Source organism: Athene noctua, chromosome 1 (assembly GCF_965140245.1).
Source record: "Athene noctua chromosome 1, bAthNoc1.hap1.1, whole genome shotgun sequence".
Classification (NCBI taxonomy): Eukaryota; Metazoa; Chordata; class Aves; order Strigiformes; family Strigidae; genus Athene; species Athene noctua.
Genome location: NC_134037.1, coordinates 263,443,106 through 263,464,442, shown reverse-complemented (window position 1 = coordinate 263,464,442; position 21,337 = coordinate 263,443,106). Strand labels below are relative to the sequence as shown.

Here is a 21,337-nt window from a genome sequence, read left to right as displayed (position 1 = left end):
GGAAGGTGGCTTGAATATCCAGATCGGGCAAACCATGCTGACCTGGAGGGGTAAAAGAAAAAGAAGCTCAGCTTCACAGGCTGTTTAATCATTGACATGTCTTCCGAGACATCCATCAACGGTGCCACTCACGTTCAAACAGGTCTTAGGAGGGTTTCTATGCATTCTCAGATGAAAAATGATTTCTTTTCCATCACCTGCCAGTTAGCATCCCTTTTAGATCACAGACCGCCTGGACTGGATTCAAATGAGCATCAAAGTAGGGCACATTTCCATATGTGTTGTCTGTTGAGTTGGTTTTTATGTTTACAGAGGAGACCTAAAATTAGACTGCTGTTGAGACATCCTAAGGTGACGAGCTGCTCTTCCATAAATTAATCTTGCTGCTGTATCTTAATAATGCCCCTCTAATGCCTGGCTTGGTGTGTGCAGATGAGTTATTTGTACGGCTTTGAGTGGGAGACTGATAGACTCGCTCTCTCCCAGCTGTGCTGTCTGTTTTATGGTGTGTAGCACGCACTTAATCTCCAGTATGTCAAGATCTCTTTATAACAGCAGAAAACAGAAGTTTCTTGACTGTAGCTGGCACATTTATTGTGTTTACACATTGCCGTTAAATTGCATTTGAATGCTGAGATTTAATGCTTCTGCTTATTCCTCAGCTCTTTTGGATCAAGGCAATAAACTCCGTGATGCCATGGTTGTTTCTGCAATGAAGTCTAGCCCAGACATGGAGATTGAATTGAATGAAGTGCCTTCTTTTATGGAGAGAGACAATTTCAAAGCAACAGCAAAGTGAGCCTGGAAAAGGGGGAAGTCACATTAAGCTCCAAACCATAAATTTTGATACCCTACCAGGAAAACATGATATACTGAGATTCATGTGATGTATTTTATGATTCTCGTTCAAACGGGAAATTATTTTCTATTTGGGAATTGATTTTAATCATCATGTAGTAAGCTTTGACTTACATCATTGATTTTAATCTTGTTTCACGGTATATTTGTATTTAGTATGGAGTTATTTGATAAGGAAATATTAAATTTTGATAAGGAATAAGAGTAATGTGAGGAACATGGCAAATTAAATAGTACTTCATCATAGAGAACAGGTTTTCAAAGAAATGTAAGTAATTAGTGGCATAAATGGAGTACTTTTGCATATTCTAGTTTGCATCTCTCGGTGCCAAAATACTCATGAAAATTTACATCTATAACTGCGTTCTCAGAATTAGTAGTCATTATCTTCTTCTATATCCTTCTTAGCATATTGGGGGGGAAAAAAAGTGTTTGTGCCTTTTCAGCTTCGAACTCCAACTTTGTTTAGTACTGGGCTTAGTAAACGTTCTCAATTCGGTGAAATTGAATTTAGAAGTATTGAGACAAATGCGTGTTTTTTACAAGAGAAACTTCCTTATTTTTGGAAAAAGATTAACAATGCCTTTAGTTCTGCTGTAAATCAGAAAATTGTCTTTGACAGTCAACAATGCTGCTGCTGCAAGCACAATTTAAATTATTTCTGCTCAAATTATTCCAGTTTGTTTAAAAGTAGATTGTTTTGGGCTTTCCAGGAAAGCCTGGATGTTCCAGGAACATCACTTACAAACATCTTGCTTGTCTTTCTCAGGCCCACTCTTCTCGTTTGCAGCAATTGTGCTTAAACTGCAAGATTGGGCCAATCTTTATGGTTGGATTCGATGATCGTGAAGGTCTTTTCCAACCTAAATGGTTCTGTGATCCTGACACATTGCAAAGTGTAAGATTTTGGATGTGACTTGTAGCAGACTGCAGAGTTGCAGAAAGTTTTTGTGTATCTAGAGATTAAGCTACAGACCAGAGAAGGCTGTACATACCTTTGATTTTTGTCCTTGATGGATTAATGTTGAACATGCCTTAAGATCTGTATTTTTCCTTTTACTGCTCTCTGTGCTGCCATCGCTCTTATCTAGGAGCCCAAAAGTTTTGGACTCAGATATTTTGCCCTCTCCTGAAGATCCCCATCTCGTCGCATCTGAAGTGTCAGGCCAGCCGTTTGACCTAAACTCTGAAGAAAGAGCAATACAGTTACTGTTGGGCAGGTAAGTGTAATGCACTGGGGGTTACTGCAAAATTGTCTTTATTTGAGCAGTTTATACTGAAAAATGCCTCTTGGCTCTTCAAGTTCTCCATGTTTCTGGAAATGTAACCAGTGAATCATGTGTGCAGGTGATGGAGGTGTTTTATACCTCAGCTTGCACTCTAATGTATGACAACCTAGACAGCTCCGAGTCCCTTGATGTAAAAATAATATCAGAAAGATTAACTATAATCTTTAATGATTAAGTGATTTAATAGTTGTAACTGTTGTGCCCTAAAATGTGAAGAAGTACATAAAACAAACGCAATGTTTTTTTGAAAAACTTGCAGTCTGTAAAGTAAAAATAGCGAGAACTGATAGTCATTATTAATCTTTCTCCAAATATTAAATTGACCTTTTCCTCTCATTTTGTGAGGAGTAGGAAGAGTATAAATGACGTCAATGGTTGTCTTTATCCAAATCAGGGGTATGAAGCACACAGCTTCTGTGTCAGATACGGTTTAAAATTTCAATTCATGTCTTGTGCCCTGCACTTACTCTTTCCCTGTGGTTTATCACTGGGTGACACTGCAATGTTTGCAGGTCATAAAATGGTTTTGAACTCAGAGCACAGATAGAAAACACTTAAACCAAACCAACCCCAGCTTGCTCTAACCATGCTCTGAAGGTACTTGTATTTTACATACTCGGATATAGCTTGTGTTTATTTTTTTATTAAAGTAAACCATCCTTAAGGATTACTGGTATCTTAAAACATTCAAAAAGTTATAAAGTACTTAAGGATAACTATTATAGGTAGATATTAATAGATATATGTTATGATGAGGGTCATCAAGCACTGGAACAGATTGCCCCAGGAGGTTGTGGAATCTTCAGTTTTGGAGATAATTCAAAATCCATCTGGACAATTTTCTTATTTGCATCCTCTGCCTTTGAGGAGGAGTTGGACTAGATGGTCTCAAGAATTCCCTTCCAAACCTCAACTGCTCCATGATTCTATGGCTGTATGTTCACGCACACTTGTTTCACATTGTGATCACAAGATAACCCATTGGGTTGGGTCACAGGCGTGTATCAGGTTGGGCACGGTGCTGTGTGAGCACAGTTTGGCTGTACCTGGAGCCAATATAGCACAAACCCAGTGCAGAACAGATGGTATTGTCAGAATTCATAAAACACCGACTGCAGAACTTGCAACGCTAAGTTATGTTTCTTTCTCTTGTGTCCACAGTGCTGATTTATCTCCTGTGCATTTCTGGGATCGGACAGGGTCCCTTTTGGATTCTCTGTCTCTTGGGAGTGAGGTGTATGACAGTGAGCTCAATGATCCCCATTACGACCAGAGTCTGCTAGAGAGTCTTTTTTACACAGCTCCTGTAAGTGGAGATCAAAAGGAAGGTGCTTAATATGTAGTCCCTAAGGTGAAGAAAACCAGAAGTCTGCGTCAAAAAAAAAGAAAAGCTACAGATTTCAGTATCAGTAAAGCTTAATTAGCATTAAATATCATAAAGAAGCTTGTGAGAACATTGCTTACAATTAATTTTATTAAAAGAATACTGTTAAGACCACAAAGTCAAGCACTGAGTTTGGAAATTGCTAGGATTGAGTCTGTCCATGAAGACTTTTCTTTAAACCCCCGACAAATTTTGATACAACTTTGTTTTGAATTATGCAATCTGCAAGATGTTTCTCTTCTTTATGTATCATGACCATTATGAATCCTTCTTGACAGTGATAGTCAACTTATTTTATGTGTGTTACTTCTGTTTCAGAAATCTGATTCCAGTTTAAGTGATTTCCTCAGTGATGATGATGTTAATGCCTCCAAAAAAGTAACCAAGACAGAAAATCTCAAGAAAACTGATCCAGTGAGTGCACAGAAGGATTCCAGTGCCTTTGGTCAGGATCAGAAGGTGACAGAAATTAAACCCAGGTAAATAGTTTCATTAGTGACTTCTTTTGCAGCATCTTGCTTCCTGTAAGGTAGTTTTAGCAAGAATCACACTATGTTATTGTGCTCTGTCATTATCACACAGTTCACTGAATAACCATTTTGGTGGGGAATTCTTGTAGTATCACTGGCAATGATGGAGCATCAGCATCACCCGGGAATTGCTATATGTTGTTAAAGAAACTATTTGGATGCAATTGGTTAAAACCGCAAGTTTGCCAAAAATGCAATAAGCCTAGTAATAACGTTTGAAACTGTGGAAGCAGAAATGCTCAGGCCTGAGTGGGCCTCTAGGCTGGACTCTCGCCCTGACTCCTGAAACAATAATCACTGTGTAACCTTCATGCTAAATTAGTCCCTGTGTGGAAAAAAAAAAAAAACAGACTCCGGACCAGCTTTGTGCAGTTCTGGGGCCTTGTGTATGTAACAGGTATGAAATAACTCACATCCTGTTGTCTGTCTTTGCACAATGCCTCTAAGCATATAAAATTTGTATCTGCTTTACAGGGACAGAGTTCACATCAGCAGAGTGGTTCTTTGCTGATCTATGTTCTCTCCTGTTGCTGTAGTAAATAAACTTCTGTTCTGACCTCATCTAAATTGTATTCCCTTTTTTCCATGACAGAACCAATAAAACAGTGACCCTAAAAACCCAATTATCAAGCTTTACTTGTACAATACCAGTTAGCATTAAGGTTTTATGATTTATTTATTTTTTTAATTCAGCTTCAAACATTTCTGAAACTTTTCTTACAAATACTACTATTTTTACATTCAGGTAAAATTCGTATCTCCAGAGGTAACAACACAAAACCATTTACAAGTCAAGTCTCACAAAGTGCAAGTGAGATTTTAAGTTATGATAAAAGTCTTGCTGTTCCTCTGCGGCAGTGACTTGTCCACGTGTATAACTGTACCTTCTCACTGTTTTTTTGTATATGATGTTAAATGAAGCTTTTCTTTTTGAAGAGTTAAACTGCGTAACTTTTTTTTTTTTTCCTCTCAATTATGTACCCTAAAATATTGTATATTGTAGGGTTTCTGTTATGGAGACCACCAAATGTGTTGTAAAAAATACATGTTAAATGTGCCTTTTAATGAACCGTGAGCAGTTTTTAAATAATATCCCACCAAGCTATAATTTCCTCTTCACGTGGTTGTGTTAAGAATGTTCATGTAGTCCTGATTCTCAGTTTTATCTCGTCAGCTGCTCTCCTACTAGAGCCCTTGCTCCTCCAGGAGATCCCACAGAAGCAACTGATGTCACATCCCTGAGCGTAGACAGGTTGGCACTGCTGGAGCGAATACACCTAGCCAGAGTCATCATTGAAAGCTTGAAAATCCCTCCTGAGAGCATCCAGATCACACCAAGAAAGAAAGGTTTAATGGGGAAGCCTCCAAGACTTACATCAGCTAACAAGTGGTAAGAGGGATTTTTCTCTTGCCAGCTTGTTACTTGTGCCCTTATTCTGCTGAGATCAGTTTTGTAGTCCAGTTTACCTCAGCTCTCCAGGCTTCTGAGGTCTTACTATTTCTTTTCTCCTCTCAGGAAATTATAAACCATAGACTTCTGAAAGTTAGACAGGTGAATAATTTATCCTGAGGTAGGATCACTTCAGGCCATGTTTTTTCTGGGATTTTGGGGAGGTACCAGTGTGCTTTGTGACAGTACATTGAAAACAAACTTGAGGTTTTTTGGAGAATCTGACATACACGTAATCTATTGAAGGAATTCATAAAACAGTTCAATTATTCCAAAAAAAATAGAGTAACAATAAATTGTCAATATGAAACTTGCCTGCTAAGTTCAATTTCATTATGTACATTAGATATTTGATGGTTTGTGATCATCCATTCACTTTTTTATTCCCAGTACCTTCTTTGTTGAGTACCACTTCCCTGTGGGAGCCTCCAAGGATGCAAAAGGGCAGATCTCCATAACAACAGAAGTAATTCGTATAGCTTCAAGTAAAATCACAGATGATGGTAAGAGCATTATTCTTCCCTCTGGTATTTAGTTCTGTTGATTCCTTCGTCTCTTAGAAATTATTTAGTAGCTTTTTCTATGTATTTTCTTTGCTGACTGAAAAATACAGTATGATTAGTGGCACCTCTACTAACAGAGTTTCTGTGCTACAGATTGCTTCTCTCAGGGTGAAGGAAGACAAGAGATTTTTTTAAATTATTTTTTTGCTTCTAAAAGGTATTCATATTGGGGTTTTCAAATTTCTTTTCCTAGGGACATAATAGTGGGGCGATAAGCCCATTCCTTCCTTTCAATATAAAGCCAATATCCTTTCTGCAGTAGTATGAGGTTGATAAAGTACTTTTAGAAATATCAGCGATATTTATATCTCAAGGAAGTACTTTTTCCAGATGCTGATGTCATGTAACATCTGCAAGAGCTCAGAGTCTGCTGGATCTGAGAGATCTTGTGCTCAAATCAGTAGATATTACTCTCTTCACTGAGAGTCACAGTGTTTGTATACCTGAGAACAATTTATGTTGTGTTTCTCTCCTCAGTGAGCAGAGAATGCTGTATGAGCAAGATCCTCTCTGCCCAGTCTTCCCAGAAACTGGAATTTCAAATGCCTCTCCCATTGCCTTTGCATCTTTCTGGGTGGCACTTGAGAGATCTTGGGGTAATTCTGAGTTCTCTTGTATATTCTCCATTTGTGTCCAGACAAAACATCTAATTCTTCTGAACCTTAGCTCTTTGTAATATAAAAATAATACAGCCTCCTGCACTTTGTTTTGTGTAGTTAGATTCCGGCTCTTTGGAACCTAGAAAAATAGATAGGGCTGAAAATAATTTGAAGAAGCCATCAAGTCAGTCCACTGTACCGAAATCTTTCCTGAGAGCTGTTTGTCTCACTTATTAAAGATTCCCAATGGGAAGAATTCCACAGCCGTCCCAGGCAAGCTGTAGAGGTGCTGCGTTTCTTTAGAAAAGTTTCCTTATGTCTAACCTGAGTTTTTGTCATCTCAAGAATACTTTTATCCATTGTGAAGAAGGAAAGCATGCTATTTCAACACTATTATTGTACTTCTTGTTGTTATTGTACTTCTTGTTCTTCTCTTTTCTAGACTAAACACCAATTCCTTCAGTCTTTTCTTGCAGATATTACTTTTCTCCTGAACCTGCGATTATTCTTGCAGCTCAGCTTTGACTCTCAAGATAATGTCTTGAAATATATTACTGAAAATGAGACAGGGTTTTCCCACTGAAGAAGGGAAAGTCTTACTGTGTGCTAGGATGACAGAGACTTGGTATCAACTGCAGCCTTTAGATGCTGTTGTAATATTAATTTTGTTGTGCTGCCCTCCTGCTATTTGCTGGCCTTGGAAACTGAACAGTTTGCTTTGGGCTTGGTGTTAATAAGTAATGCAAAATTAAATGATGGTGTATGTAACAGAGCAATCTCCACGGGGAAGTTTATTTATATTCACTTAGTTTTGAATATTTGTTGCTCCTGTGAGCAACAACAACAAGATGAAAGTAGTAGTTACCTACAGAGTTACAACATCATTTAATAGGTTGAAACCGTGAGAGATTCTTGTTGAGGGTTCCAGTGACAGCCCTTCCCCCTTCAGCTCCCAGCCGTGCTTGATCTCTGGTTCTGGCAGATGTGCAGATGCTCTCTGTGTGTGTTTGTCCATCCTTCTCAGAAGTGCCATCACTTTCCCTTCATACCTTCTGATTTTTATGTGTCCCTGCTCACCCTGCATGTTCTCTGCAGAGGCTGAGGACTTCTCTGTTCCTGATCAACCTCAAAAGACAGGTTAGCTCTGAATCCAGTTAAGAGCTCACAAGTCTCTGTCTTCCTTGCAGTGGTGAGATTTCAGCAGCGGTCTGTGTTCCCTGTCCGTTTTGGTGCAACAATGATAAAGCACTGGCAAAGCTCTGACCTCGCCTTTAAAATCTACATGAGAAAAAGCACACAGAAAAAGGTATTTATTAAAAGTCATTTATACTTGGTGTGTTGAAAAGGAAAGATATTCTTTGCATTTCTGTTTTCTCCAAGTACTTACGCAGACAGCAGTGGCTTTTTTAAGTCTTCTGCAATGCTTCCTTGCAATTGCTGCCATCTCAATCGTTGGAGGCAAAACAAAGTAATGTGGCTTCACTGAGCCACTTCTTAATCAACCATTGGCAGATATTATGAAGGAAAATGGCATTATGTGCAGATACTCCAAGTTGAACTAATTGCTGTTGAATCTTATCACCCAGCAAAAAAAAAAAAATCATCCTTCCCTCATCTTAAAAACTGTTCTCTTGCTGTTTAAGCATATTAGATCAATTACAAGCATTAGTCTTCAGTGAGAACACAGCTCATTTATCCATACAGAATGAGTTAACATGGATGCAGTCGATATCATTACTCTGCCCAGGACAAGGGGAATAACGTGAGGTGTGAGAAACTGGTGTAACTTGTGTATTTGGGGAGGGGAAAAAAAAAAAAGTATCTTTCTTTTTGCTGAAAATATTTGCATAATCAACTGCATGTGATGAAGACAGTGAGAGGTGTTAGCCCAGCTTATGTTTTGTTTTAATCAACACCAAGGATATCTGCCCATCTGTTCTAACAGGAGGGGTTTTTTTAATGGGTAGATAAATAGCATCTTTAACTATGGAAATTTTGCTCAGTTGGTAAGATTTGGGATGTTCATTTTTGCATTAATCTGGAACTGTTTACAGTGGATACTGGGAGGGTTTTCCATACTGTTGTCCTCATGAGACTTGAAATTGGACCTAAGAGAAACTTTCCTACAAATCCCTGTTGGCACAACTAATTGTATAGGAGTGGGGAGGGTGAGTGGCTGACCAGGGCTTCCCAGAAGGCTTTTGTTTCATATTATGCCCTTAGTTCTTGAAACCTGACAGAAATCTCACAAAATGGATTTTTTTTCTGCCCTCAGCCAGTGGCTGTTGGCTCAGCAGCACTGCAGTTATTCAAGGTTATTCAGTCTGAGTTGCTCGCTGTCTGCTGTGAAATACCTGTGGAAAAAGAGGGAGGTCAGACACAAGTTGGACCGCTAAAGGTATGTGTTTCACCTTACACAGTTTGAGTTAAACGACCTGTTGTTACTAATTTTGGCTGGATGTTCTCTTTTTTTTTTTTTTTTTTTGGGGGGGGGTGGTGGTGTCCCACGCCCCGCCTCTTTCTTTTCTTTCTTTATTTTAATTGCTGGGTCTTAGATGTGAAGGTTTGTAAGACCAATACAAGATAACACAAAGCTTTAGAGTTTTGAAGACATATTTTGAACCTCCTCCCTCTCTAAGGATGTTGCTGTGTGAAGTTTCCCTGGCTGCAGGGTAAAACGAGGGGTAGGGCTTGGGTACACAAACCACTCTACAGACAGATTTTGAGTAGCACGTGTTCAGGGCTGGGAGCTTTGGCGTCTGCTCCACACGTGACATGAGCTGAGGCCTCTCCTGCCACAGATGCTCCCTGTTACTGGCACCACCCTGTCACTTCAGGAGTTACCTTCTCTCAGCCAGAGTTTCTACCAGCATGCTCAACTTCTGATTGAGAAGGATTAACAGTCCTACACAGCACATTTGAGGAGTTTGACAGTTCTGAGGATAAATAGATTAGCAAGTGAAGGTTTAAGAGAGTATTTAGGAATTTTACATTCAGAGCTATGATATTCCCAGATGGAGAACGTGAGCACGGACTGCTTCTCTGTACCTGACAGGATGAGTGATGTTCCCTGTCACAGGGGCTGTGAAACTTCCTCCAGAGAAGCCATTCAGCAGAGCTGCCAGCAGAGGAGTGGCAGAAGGGTGAAACACAAAATGTAGAGGTTAGGTGTGGCAGGAGTTAAGGCAGAGAGGAGAAATAGTGCAGGAGAGAATGGAGTGGAACAAGGTGTGAGAGGAGAAAAGTGGAAGGAGGTGTTTTGGGGGATTAGCATACCAAAGTTCAATGCCAGAACTTATGGAAGGGGAAGCTAATACTAAAGAAAACTGATTTTGGTTGCACTCTCTTGGGTTTCGCTTCCTCAGTGTAATACCTGCCTGTCAGCAATACCTGTGTGTCCAGCAGTTCTGGCCAGGGTGTGGAGGATGAGGGATGGCAGCTATTGAATTCACTTTCCATTTCTTGGGTTCTTTCTGACCGATGGCCTTGAACTCATCTTTGGATATGTTCTTTATACCCTATAGGAGTAAATACTGTTTGGGATCTTTTGCCTCAATGCCTTGTCTTAGCCCTCCTAAGTCATAGGCAAAACTCTTCAAACTGATTATTTTGTTTTCCTTCTTTGGTCATCTTATGGCTCCAATTCTTTTCTTTATCCTGTTACCTTCTCTTCTAGACTTCAGTTTATTCCTCCCCTTCTTGCTGTCTTGTCATGTGAGTGAATCCAGCAGACTCTAGCAATTAACACTTGCAATTCCTTTAATCCTTGTTCTGATGTTTCTTCAGTCACTGTCAGGCACACATTTTCATTCACATCGATCGATTTCTCTTGCAAATCTTGACAAATTAAAGAGGCAGTTCAAACACAGGGCAGTGTTAAAAAATAAAACAAAAGCCAAAAAACCCAACTTCAGACAAAAAGAAGACAAATGTGTGGAATAATTAGACCACTGGAGAGATAAAGGACCCTACAGAAGTGAGAGGAGTTGGGACAGCTAAAATCAGCAGGGAATGTAAAAGTGAAAGAAAACATTTAGAGAAAAACACTTATTTTAATTTTTCTCAAGCAGCAGGTGCTGTAGCGAAGTGGAGCAAGCGACAGTTGTGATACTTTCACGGAATCCCAGAATCATCTAGGTTGGAAAAGCCCTAGGTTGGAAAGACTCATCCAGTCCAACCATGACCCTCCCCCTGACCCTTCCCAACTCCCCCAGATCCCTCAGCGCTGGCTCAGCCCGACTCTTCAACCCCCCCAGGGATCCCGGGGACTCCCCCCTGCCCTGGGCAGCCCATTCCAACGCCCAACAGCCCCTTCTGCACAGAAATCCTTCCTAATATCTAGTCTAAACAGTCTTTGTCACAGTTCTTTTCACCTCAGCTGGGTAGTTGTTAATTTTTCAGTCAGCTTTGTGACTGGTTTTAATTTTCAGTTGTAACTTTATGTTTTTACACTTGACTTACTGCTTTATCTGATAAAACTGCATGTAGTTTACTTTGCAGTGACTTTTGTAGTGTGTAACCAGAACGTAAAGGTAAGCCTTCGGGGTGGTGATCTAATGGAGTTCTTGAACAACACGTGCAATGCATTTTCCTCAGTTTTATGTTGCAGTCTCTTTTCTTTGCACGGGGCACGGCTTCTGATCAGCCCACTTTGCCTTGCACCATGCAGGTATCCTTAGAGCTCGCAGCCGACAACAAAGACTTCACCCCCACCGCTGCCAGGTCAGCTGTGGCTGCACAGCGAGTCCCAGCTCATGCTGTAAGAAGTCCCCGGCTGGAATTCCAGGAACCCAACAAGAAGAGTTTAAATGCAGAAAACCCTTCCTGCTCAAAATTGAACGGTGAGGACTCGTGGACGACAGGCACAGCCCTCAGAAACGTTACGCAGCCACCACAGGCTGCACCAACCACCATAGCCTGGAATCTGATGACACAAATAACTGCATCTAAAGAGGATGGGTTATTACTGCACGTGCTGTTGATGGTGCCTGATGGAAAGGATTTTGTTGCTGAAGACTATGGATTCCACAGTTCTTGTAATGTGTATTTAAACTGCAAGCTGCTCAGCACTGAGGAGGCAACGAGATCAGCTGTCGTATGGGGCACAACACAACCTGCTTTTAATTTCTCTCAGGCAAGTCACAAATCTTCTGCTTACTGAAATGTGCTATTTCACACTGACAAGCATATTTCAACGATAAGTTACTTTTATCTACGTAGGAACTTCTCTGCTTGGCTCTGTCCAGTATATTAAAAGTATTTTCAGTGTTGTTTTGGCTGCATTGCACAGTTGGAAATGCAGTTCCTTGAGTTGTCTAAATAATAAATGAGATTTTTGAAGTATGAAAGAGAAATAGTTAGAAAAGTTTAGGTTAAACCTTAAAGTTTACTTCTCCTCCTGTTTTGTCAAAAAAACACATTGTTGATGGCATCTTCATGGCATCCTATTATGTCGATGTAGAATTTTTTTGTTTGTTCCATTCCTCAGCATTCTTTTTTTTCTCAATAAGTACAGAAGAGTGGTTTACTGTCCGAATATGGGCCAGAGCAAACCCCCAGCAAACAGCAGAATTTCAGGCATTTGATAATGTTGTGATTTTTGTAGGGTTTTTAATGGATATTTTTCTTTGGAAATGTCAGGGTGTTCCAATGCATTTGTTAAAAATACCTAGTTATTTGTGAGACTCCTTAGTTTTCAGCTGAAAGGGTGAAATGTAAAAACAGAGCAGCAGACATCTGAAACGGTTGTTTGAAATTATTTATCTGTTGTTTAGTAAACAGATGCTTAAAGTTTAAAGCAATGTTTTTTTAAGATAGAATATTATCTTATGTTAAAATTTATCTAAATTGCATTTATTTTGCTGGCTAGTGCTTTTCCAAGCTTATCAGTTTTCTGAAACTTGTTAGGCAAGTATGCATTTAATTTTTAATTTCCGTATCTAAAGAGCACAGTTCTTTAGACTGGAATAATGTAGCATTACCAGAATGCTCTGTACTTAGCAAATAGCTTCCCGTGTATTCTGTGTACTAATTCCACATTAAACTCTTTCAGGTGATGCCTTTTTCATTGACCTCCAAACACTTGGAGCGACTAAAGAACAACGTCATGATCATCGAAGCGTGGAACAAGATGGGAAGCCCTGGCTGTGACAGACTGCTAGGATTAGTGAAACTTCCTCTGCATCAGTTTTACATCTCATTCAAGTAAACAACCTTTGTTCCCTGTTTTATTGGGTTGGGAAATATCCTACCTGGTGCTCAGAGAAAGAAGTCATGGGTGGTGTCTGGGGTTTGTGTGTGTGTGTTCTTAATTATTCTTTATAGCAAAAGGCATTTTTGTCCTGCCAAGCTTCCTCTGGCACCTTCCTACCCTGAGCACTAAATGGGTAAGTTACACTCTCCTCGTACAGAAATACAAGTAGCCTGTGAGAAATAAAGACGCTGTGCTGTGTCAGGCTTGGAGCCAGGTTAACTTGTGGTCCTGTGAAAGAGTAAAACTGTAAGAGATCAGCGTGACTGCACAAGAGAATTAAGTGTGGCTTTTCGTTGGTGATTTTCTAAGGTTAGGACTGACTGGGTGATTTTCTTACTGATCATGCTCTGCGTAGATCCCATTGCTAGGGATGCTGTTGGTTTGACTGCACAGGATAATGCTTGTGGTATCAAAAAGGTCTCTAAATACTTCACATTTTAATTGTCTTAGCCAACGGGTCTCTCTAGAGCTCGTTGTTCTTTTCAGCTCAATGTTTTTGCTTCTTGTTCAATAAAACACCTCCTTAAAGCAATGTAAATTGATGGAAGTACTGGATGGAAGAGATTCTTTCTAACGCAGAGAATTCATTCCTTTTATTTTGCTCAGGCTAGTGATAGCTGGAAATCAGATGGTGCTGGAACTGACTGGCCACTACTTTGTCATTTGTATAATTTTTTCAGTAATCCACTGTAGCTTACTTGTAGATATTCTCTTTTTCACGTTTCTCTGGGAGACTGTCCCTGTTCCTTCTTTTCTTCCTGCCCAAGTCCATCCCCAGAGGGACATAACTGCCTCATAAAACTATAATGTGGCCGCAGTATATATATTAATATATTAATAGAGTCTTGTTCCAGTTCATCACCTCGCTTACGGATTTCTAGGCTGGCGTATAGCTCAGGCCATGTTAGTTTTTGGAGAGCTGTGCTTTCTCATTGCTGAAAATAGCTCCGAGATCTGCGCTTTGTGAAGACTAATGTAATTGAGATGGATTTTGGAGGAATGGAGATAGATTGATTTCTAACTGCATTGAAAGTCCCATCTGAAATGAGCTTTGTGTGATCGTGTTCATATTCAGATGGCTCATTCTCTTGCTGGGGCTTTTTTTGGTGTTTTAATCTGTTCTAGAGATCCAAAGATTTCCCACCTGCTTCTTCAAGCTCAGTATCCAGTGGTTGCTGTGGACTGCTATATGCCTGTGATAGACGTTTTTACTGGCAGTAGAAGTGGAAGCCTGAGGGTCATCCTGGCAATGGGGTCAGCAGATCAAATAGTGGCACTGCAAAGGCTAAAAAATGAAGAAGGAATGGTACCTCCCATCACACAGCGCCCTTCCCACGCTCTGGACCCTCCTCCTACAAAGCTCACACCGGTATTGTTCAATAAATTCCCATTCTTGCTGTTAAGGACACGTGAAAAGGATTTTACCCCAGTGGCTTCATTAACAGGCCAGTGATCCCCAATCTCTTGATGCTGTAGCCAATTTTTCTATAAATGATCACGTCCTTTGTAGAATTGTATTTTGTACTTTTTTTTTTTTACCCACTTTCCTTCACCAGTCTTGACATTATTGCCCTTTTTACTGCCCTGCATATCCACTCCTTCAATCTACATGACAAGTGCAGTAAAAAAAATCTGTAAAATCTTAACTCTCACAGCCTTATTCTGTACCATACAGGTTTTGCCACTACCTTTGAGTTGGATATGGAGGAACTTTCATGCTTTTTATGTGCTGTGGTTTTTGGCTTTTGCAGAAAAAGAACTTTGCTATCAGGCTTTTGATGTTTTTGTGAACTTCAGGGAGAAAATAGCAGATAGGGATTCTGAGCCCCCCATCTCAGGCTTCTTAGAATCTCATGTTCCCATGATGTTTCCTATTTCCTCGAGAGTTGTCCTTTTGATGTGGATTTCCTTTGTTTTATTAGCACTTAGACCAAGAAGGGGAAGACCTGATGGAGCATGTGTTTGAGATCCATGTGGAGAGTGTGAAAGGACTCACTCCCTTACAGTCCACTGTCTGGGGAGAGGCTGACTGCTACGTACAGTACTATTTCCCTGTTCAAGAGGCTGGTTGTGGTGCACTGCAAGGAACTGAATTGCATGAGGATGGTAGGTTTCTTCTGATATATAAAATCATAGAATCATAGGCTGGTTCGGGTTGGAAGGGACCTTAAAAGATCATCCAGTTCCACCCCCCTGCCCTGGGCAGGGCCACCTTCCACTAGCCCAGGTTGCCCAAAGCCCCGTCCAACCTGGCCTTGAACCCTTCCAGGGATGGAATCCGTATTTAGAGCATTGTTTTAGTTAAATATTGTTTAGTAATGTTCTCTCTGCTTAAGTAAGAGGGTTTGTATTTGAGCTTCCATAATGCAGCCAGTGCTTGCTTTCCTCAGGTCTGTGTACAACTGTACTTGGGCTGTGTCAGTAAATGAAAAGCCTGCTTTGACTGAGGCAGATGGCAAAGTTCTGAGAAAAAAAAAACCAAAACATCCCTAGTTCTGAGTCTCTTCACACAGTACCTTTTTGGTAAAGATTCTAGAGGAGTTCACCAACTGATCCTGCAGAAATGTGCAAGAACAGATTCGCAGGGAATACTGAGATTGTATACAGTTAAATTCAACAAAGGCTTTACATACACAAGCCTTGCAAGATGCTCATTTTCATGGATACACCAAGAGAAGACTTGCCTGGTTTAGGTCATTGGGATTATAAAGTAATATTTAAATAATTGCAGTTGTAGAAAAGGAATTAGTGTTGACTTTGAGTGCTTTGAATCAATGAGTGAGATAGATAGATAGATAGATAGATAGATAGATAGATAGATATCTCTTCTGAAAAATGAGGGTCAGTACCACTGTTCCATAGCAACTCCTGTGGACTATGTCACCTTCCCGCCACATTTAACAGTAGTTTTTAGCCTGTGGCTCACACTTGGTACTACTGTGTGAATTGCTTGTAAAAGATCTGTGAAGTAAAACTCAGAAGAGCCAGCCTTCTGGCAGGAGGATTTAACTTGTCCCTGGGTCCTGCCTCCTGAAGGACTGCAAATAGGAAAAGGTTGAAACCCACAAATGCAACCATTTTTAACCAACTCTGCTTGTCTTGTAGGCATCAAATTAAAGTCATTTTGCACAGCAACCACTTTGTGCGTCCCTGATCCCGTCTTTAATGATGAGCATCATCATTCTTTGTTGGTTCCTGCTGCTGTCCCAGTCCAGAGGCTTCTGGTCAGCGCATTTATGACATCAGGAGTGCCTGGAGGAGGAATCCAGTTTGAAGTCTGGTGCAGGTACAGAGAAATATCTTATTCTTGTAGATGTCACTGCAATACAGATAGAGACATATCTGGTACTGAGAAGTCTCTAGCTATGGGATGGATATTTAATAGTAAGTGAAAAACTGGTGAGCTCATCAACATTTGGTGCTGAATATCTGCATTTAAAGTTTCATTTAAGACACGTAAGCCTTTTTTTTTCCCCCCAAGAGTGCTAATTACTCTTTTCTTCTTACAACTTCTTTAGAAAGTGTATGCTCTTAGTTTGCTTTCTTCCAACTTGTTACTAGCATCATGATCTAAAAGTAGTGTTTAAACGCTTGCCACATCTAAATTTTACTTAATATCACCCTGGTGGTATAATTTAATTGTTTTGTTAGGGGGTTTTTTTTCCCTATTACAAGTCACCAATTACAAAAGAAATACTATAAAATGTTTGTAAATTCAAATTACAGTTTCTTTGGCAGCTGAAGCTAATTACTAGTAGTAGAAAGCAGAGACCATGAAGACAGATAGCTTTAGAAAAGCATAATTATAATAATCTGTTCATTCTGTAGTAAACAAGATATTTACAATTTGCAAGTTCACATGGGAATTATTACATGCTGGATGAGTTTACAGTAATGTTGGTAATGACGAGAGCAGTTTAAGTGACAAATAGTTAGTACCTGGAATTTCAAAAACATGCTTTAGCTCAGTTTCCTGAGGACAATTAGACTTTGGTTTAACCGTGCCCTAACCACTCTAATGCTAGTGGCTGGTGAATTTAGGCTGTTTTGTGTGAAAGGAGCAAATGACTGAGCTGGAAGCTTTTTAAGAATTCTGCAAACATCCTTTTACCAGTTTGCAATATTTAAAATGGAAAGAACTTACCAACAGATCTTTGTAATTAGGAAAGAGATTAGATACTGACTGCCAGAGTCCAAAGGAGAGAGTTCTTGCTGTGAAGTTGTCAGCATCTTGAATGACTCCTAGAAGTGTATGGGGGAAAAAAAAATAATGTACAGGTGTAATATTCCAAGACATTGTGACTACTATTAAGGCAGTGCTGTACCCAAGGCTAGCACAGTCGATTAATGTTCAGCGTTGTCTCAAAATGGAAAGGAGAACAGAAGTTTGTAGCACTACCACGTTACTCAGTTACTGCTGCTGAAAATCCAGTGGGGGCCTCTCTCCTGATCTACCTGTTGTTCATGAGATACAGGTGCCAAAACTCGCTTTAGGATAAGTCTGAAGCCACGTAGCACGGTAAGAAACAGTCTAGAGTTGTTTTTTACACTCACAAACTGGTACCACAAATCTATTCTGCAAGTAGCATTTTTATTTATTAATGGAAAAAGAGGGCAGAGAATATTTGGTGCCAGATCCTCCTCTTGTTTTCCTTTGGGATGCCAATTTTTAGTAGAGTTTCTGCCAGTTGACTTGCTAAGACTAGTGTGAAAGTGTATTTGTAGCATTATCTACTTGAGCACTTAACTGTTGTGGTTTTTTTTTTTCCTGTGGAAATTTTATCCTTTAGCTGTCAAACTAACTAGTGTTTGAAGACACAAAAATTAAGAGTTGACTTATGCAATTGTGAGAAAAATAAAGATCATTTTTCGTCATCAAAACAGCATGTTTGATGCTGCTTCTTTGTGTCTTACCAGGTACTATTATCCAAATGTCAGAGACCAGATGGTTGCCAGAGGGACCTTGCCTTTGTCACGGCTCTGTGCCTTGGTGACTATGCAGCATCGAGAAGAAATAGGGATACAGACTTTTAACCTTCCATTGGTCCCCCGGACTGATTCCTCAGAGGAATTTCATCTGCGGTCTTCAGGTGAGGAAGGCTCGTGGGTTTTCACTTTCAAAGTGAAGGTCTGTGTATTTGCAGCCAAGGGAAAGAAAAATACGTATTTGTGTTGGCAACTAATACCAGCCATGAGTGTTTTTCCTCTCAGCTTTCACTATCACCATACCTAGTGAAAATTCAGTGATTTAAACACGAGCAGCCCTCAAACTCCTAACGAGTTTAAAAAAGCCCTCCCTGTGTGTCGAACTGCTGAGCTGCCAAATAAGCCCCAGTCTGTAGTTAAGCTTCCCGTGTAACGTAGAAAATGGGGAATCTGCAGAAGGGCTGTTTATGTACGTGGTGTGGGCAGGAACATCTTTCTGTTCTGCTGTGGTTCTTTCAAATAATACAAACCTCAGCTCTGAAAAGGCCACTGAGAAAATCTGAAGCAGCTTCTTGGAAAAAATGGCCATTAAAAAAGCTGGGGCTGAAGAGGGAGTTCATTATGCTTCGATGATCTTGTGATAGGTTAGCCACGTGCAGCAGCAGAAAATCTGTCTCTTTGAAGGTTTTGTCACTGCAGTGCTATAAAAAAGATGCGTTGAAACACCGCAGTAGGATATTTTAAACCTATTACAATGAATGCACACATGAGGGCGCGGCTGGGTTAAACAACCTCTCCTAGTTTTACTACGCGGTAAATTTGCCAATGAGCCATTCACACCGTCTGATCTGACTGCCAGGAGGTCCGGCTGCAGGATGCAGTCCTTAAATTTTCCTTCTGTGCCTCCTGTATCAGGCCATAACTTTTGGCTGAAGTACAGCATCTTCCACAGCCACTCTCTATGGGTTTCATGTGGAATTATTTTTTTGCATTGATAGAGTAAGTTTTGTATTAAGAGGTATAACTAAGTATTGATTATATTGGATCCAATTGTCTAAAAAGTTGACCATTTCTTTCTTTCTTTCTTTCATTTAATCCAGGCTTGCTTGATGTGAGTGTGAGATACCAACGATCTGTGAAAACAGCAGCAGGAAAAACTGCTCAAGCTGTTTCTCTTTCCGTACAAATACACAGAGCAGCTGGTTTGCAAGCAGCAGCTAGGTAAAGCCTAATGCAAAAAGGAAGATTTTTCTCTTAAAATAGCTTTATCTGGAGGCAGCAGGCTGAGACAGTAGATTAGAACAAATGGTAACTGGCTAAGTTTCCATTTGCAGAGACCAAGATTCAAACTGGGTTCTGATCAGAAGTGAAAATAACTTTATAAAGAGCATCAGTGGTTATTTTTGTCCCTTAGGCTGCAGCACAGTTTGGCAGCATTCGTTCTACAGAAGGATCCAGATTGTAAGGGCACATTTTTCTACATTTCCACATTTTTCTACGCCAAAGGCTGATAGAAAATTTGGCCGATATAAAATGGTACCTATTTGGGCGCTGGATCTTGGTGTTACTGATGCTATTTAAAAGCTGAATGTGATTGTTTTCTTGAATTTCACTGTGGAAACATCGATAAACTAACTAGTAAATGAAACCTGTTCCTTTTCACCAGAAGGCTGCTGCTCTGAGTGAATGGTGTCACCTGAACTTAGTTCCAATATGTGATTTTCAAGAGCTACGGAAGAAAGGGCTAGAAGAGAGGGAGTCAATTCTGTAAGAGTTATTCTAGAGCAGTGCTCACTGAGCCTCTCCTCAGTGTTGCTGAGCTCTGGATTCATCTTAATTCAAGTAGACTCTGTAAGATGAGGGTCACTGCCATATGGCACTTGGAGAAGTTAAGAAAGTGGAATGACCTCAGTCTCTTCATCCTTCAGATGTATGACCTGACTAATACCTGGGTCTGTTTTACTTGTAAATAATTCCATCTGCTAATTTCACCTCCTTTGGCTTGTCACTACTAGTCTATGTAAAAATAATTTGGCATGGCCTTTTTGCTTCCTTCCAGAGCAGTTTCTCTGGGAAGTTATCCTGCAGCTTTTTCTACGTTATGGGACAATTTTAAAGGTGCTGAGTACTTTCTCAACCCATTGGTCTCAGATCTTGACAATAATAAGAGCACAGCCACTAGTGGTGGACCTTGTGGTGGTTACTCTCACCATTGTGTATCTGTTCCTAGTATGTTCAGATGAAAAAAAAAAAAAAAAAAGGTGAAAAACAATATGCAGCCAGAATCCACATCTGTTTTGACTTAAACATTCACTGTTTTGTCCCATCTTTTCACCGTGAACTTAAAACCTTTGCTTTAATTGTCTTGGTTCCTAGATTCCTTGTACATTATATTAATTCTCTTCTTTTCTTTTAACATACTAAATGAAGAGCTGTGGCACAAAAGAACCCTTCGGTCCAGTACTACGCAGGTGTGGGAGTTAATGCTTATGTTTCCGTGCACCTCTCCTTCCTGCCTGAGGCAGAGAGACGCATCACACGAGCTGTGGCTTGTACTTTCTGCCCTGAGTTTGAGCATCACGTAGAGTTTCCTTGTAACCTCATTATTCAGAAAAGTAGTGGAGAAGCCTCTTGTCTGGGGGAACTCTTGCAGTCTGCCAGTATCATCTTCTCTATCTACCATCAGAACACTAAGTCAGGTAAGGAGGACAAGTGATTACAGTGAATGCATGTGCAGAATGATCCAGTTCCCTTAATTTTTAGTTTAGAAGAGAGACTATTCATAAAATCATGGAATCATAGAACAGTTTGAGTTTTAAGGGTCTTCCAAAGATCATCTAGTCCAGCCTCCCTGCAGTGAGCAGGGCCCATCTTCCACTAGATCGGGAGGCTCAGAGCCCTGTCCAACCTGGCCTTGAACCCTTCCAGGGACTATTCTGTGCAGTTGCTAATAGATGTCATTACCTAAACTGTCTTCAGAGAAGGCTTTGGGCGGTATTGCTCCCCTTGTGCAAAGAGTTAAGGATTCTAATACTTCAGGTGATCAAGATCACCTCTTAAATGAAATGATAATGCAATTAACAGGAATAGTGCTTGATTCTTGGAGCACCCTGCCTTTGTGCCTGCCTTATTGCCTCTGCTTCATGAGAGGTAACAGAGGTCCAGAAAAATGATAGCTTAAAATGCTTCAGTGATTAAACTGTGGCAGATAGGCAGGATTTTTTCCAGCGTAACACATTGTAAAATTTATAAACAAAATTTAGTGAAAGGTGAGATTGTTTTTTACTCCTGGAGGAGGAGAGTCAGGAATGACGTGTTAGGGGAACCGAGTAATAATATAGAGCACTAGTTCCTCACCGGTTACCTAATGCTCTTCTAAGGAAATACTCCCTAAAAGTTTCTCCAAATTCAGCGGTGGTAAAGCATGTATCCTGTCATGAATGTGCACTGACAATACCTATAGACAGGTTTTGTTCTCAGAGAAT

At 40.2% G+C, this 21,337-nt stretch overlaps 1 protein-coding gene across 4 annotated transcripts in view; it reads left to right on the top strand.

Annotated features, from left to right (window-relative positions):
- C2CD3 (C2 domain containing 3 centriole elongation regulator) overlaps positions 1 to 21,337 on the top strand; it is a 52,604-nt gene that overhangs the window by 3,195 nt on the left and 28,072 nt on the right. For all 4 annotated transcript variants that reach the window (XM_074919037.1, XM_074919019.1, XM_074919028.1 and 1 more), the window contains exons 6-21: positions 663 to 795; positions 1,950 to 2,078; positions 3,309 to 3,453; positions 3,850 to 4,010; positions 5,236 to 5,451; positions 5,902 to 6,014; positions 7,861 to 7,979; positions 8,949 to 9,071; positions 11,343 to 11,807; positions 12,726 to 12,877; positions 14,052 to 14,295; positions 14,849 to 15,032; positions 16,032 to 16,212; positions 17,844 to 18,016; positions 18,953 to 19,073; positions 20,283 to 20,551. In XM_074919037.1, the coding sequence (XP_074775138.1) occupies positions 663 to 795; positions 1,950 to 2,078; positions 3,309 to 3,453; positions 3,850 to 4,010; positions 5,236 to 5,451; positions 5,902 to 6,014; positions 7,861 to 7,979; positions 8,949 to 9,071; positions 11,343 to 11,807; positions 12,726 to 12,877; positions 14,052 to 14,295; positions 14,849 to 15,032; positions 16,032 to 16,212; positions 17,844 to 18,016; positions 18,953 to 19,073; positions 20,283 to 20,551 (2,928 nt within the window). The remainder of the gene's footprint in view (positions 1 to 662; positions 796 to 1,949; positions 2,079 to 3,308; positions 3,454 to 3,849; positions 4,011 to 5,235; positions 5,452 to 5,901; positions 6,015 to 7,860; positions 7,980 to 8,948; positions 9,072 to 11,342; positions 11,808 to 12,725; positions 12,878 to 14,051; positions 14,296 to 14,848; positions 15,033 to 16,031; positions 16,213 to 17,843; positions 18,017 to 18,952; positions 19,074 to 20,282; positions 20,552 to 21,337) is intronic.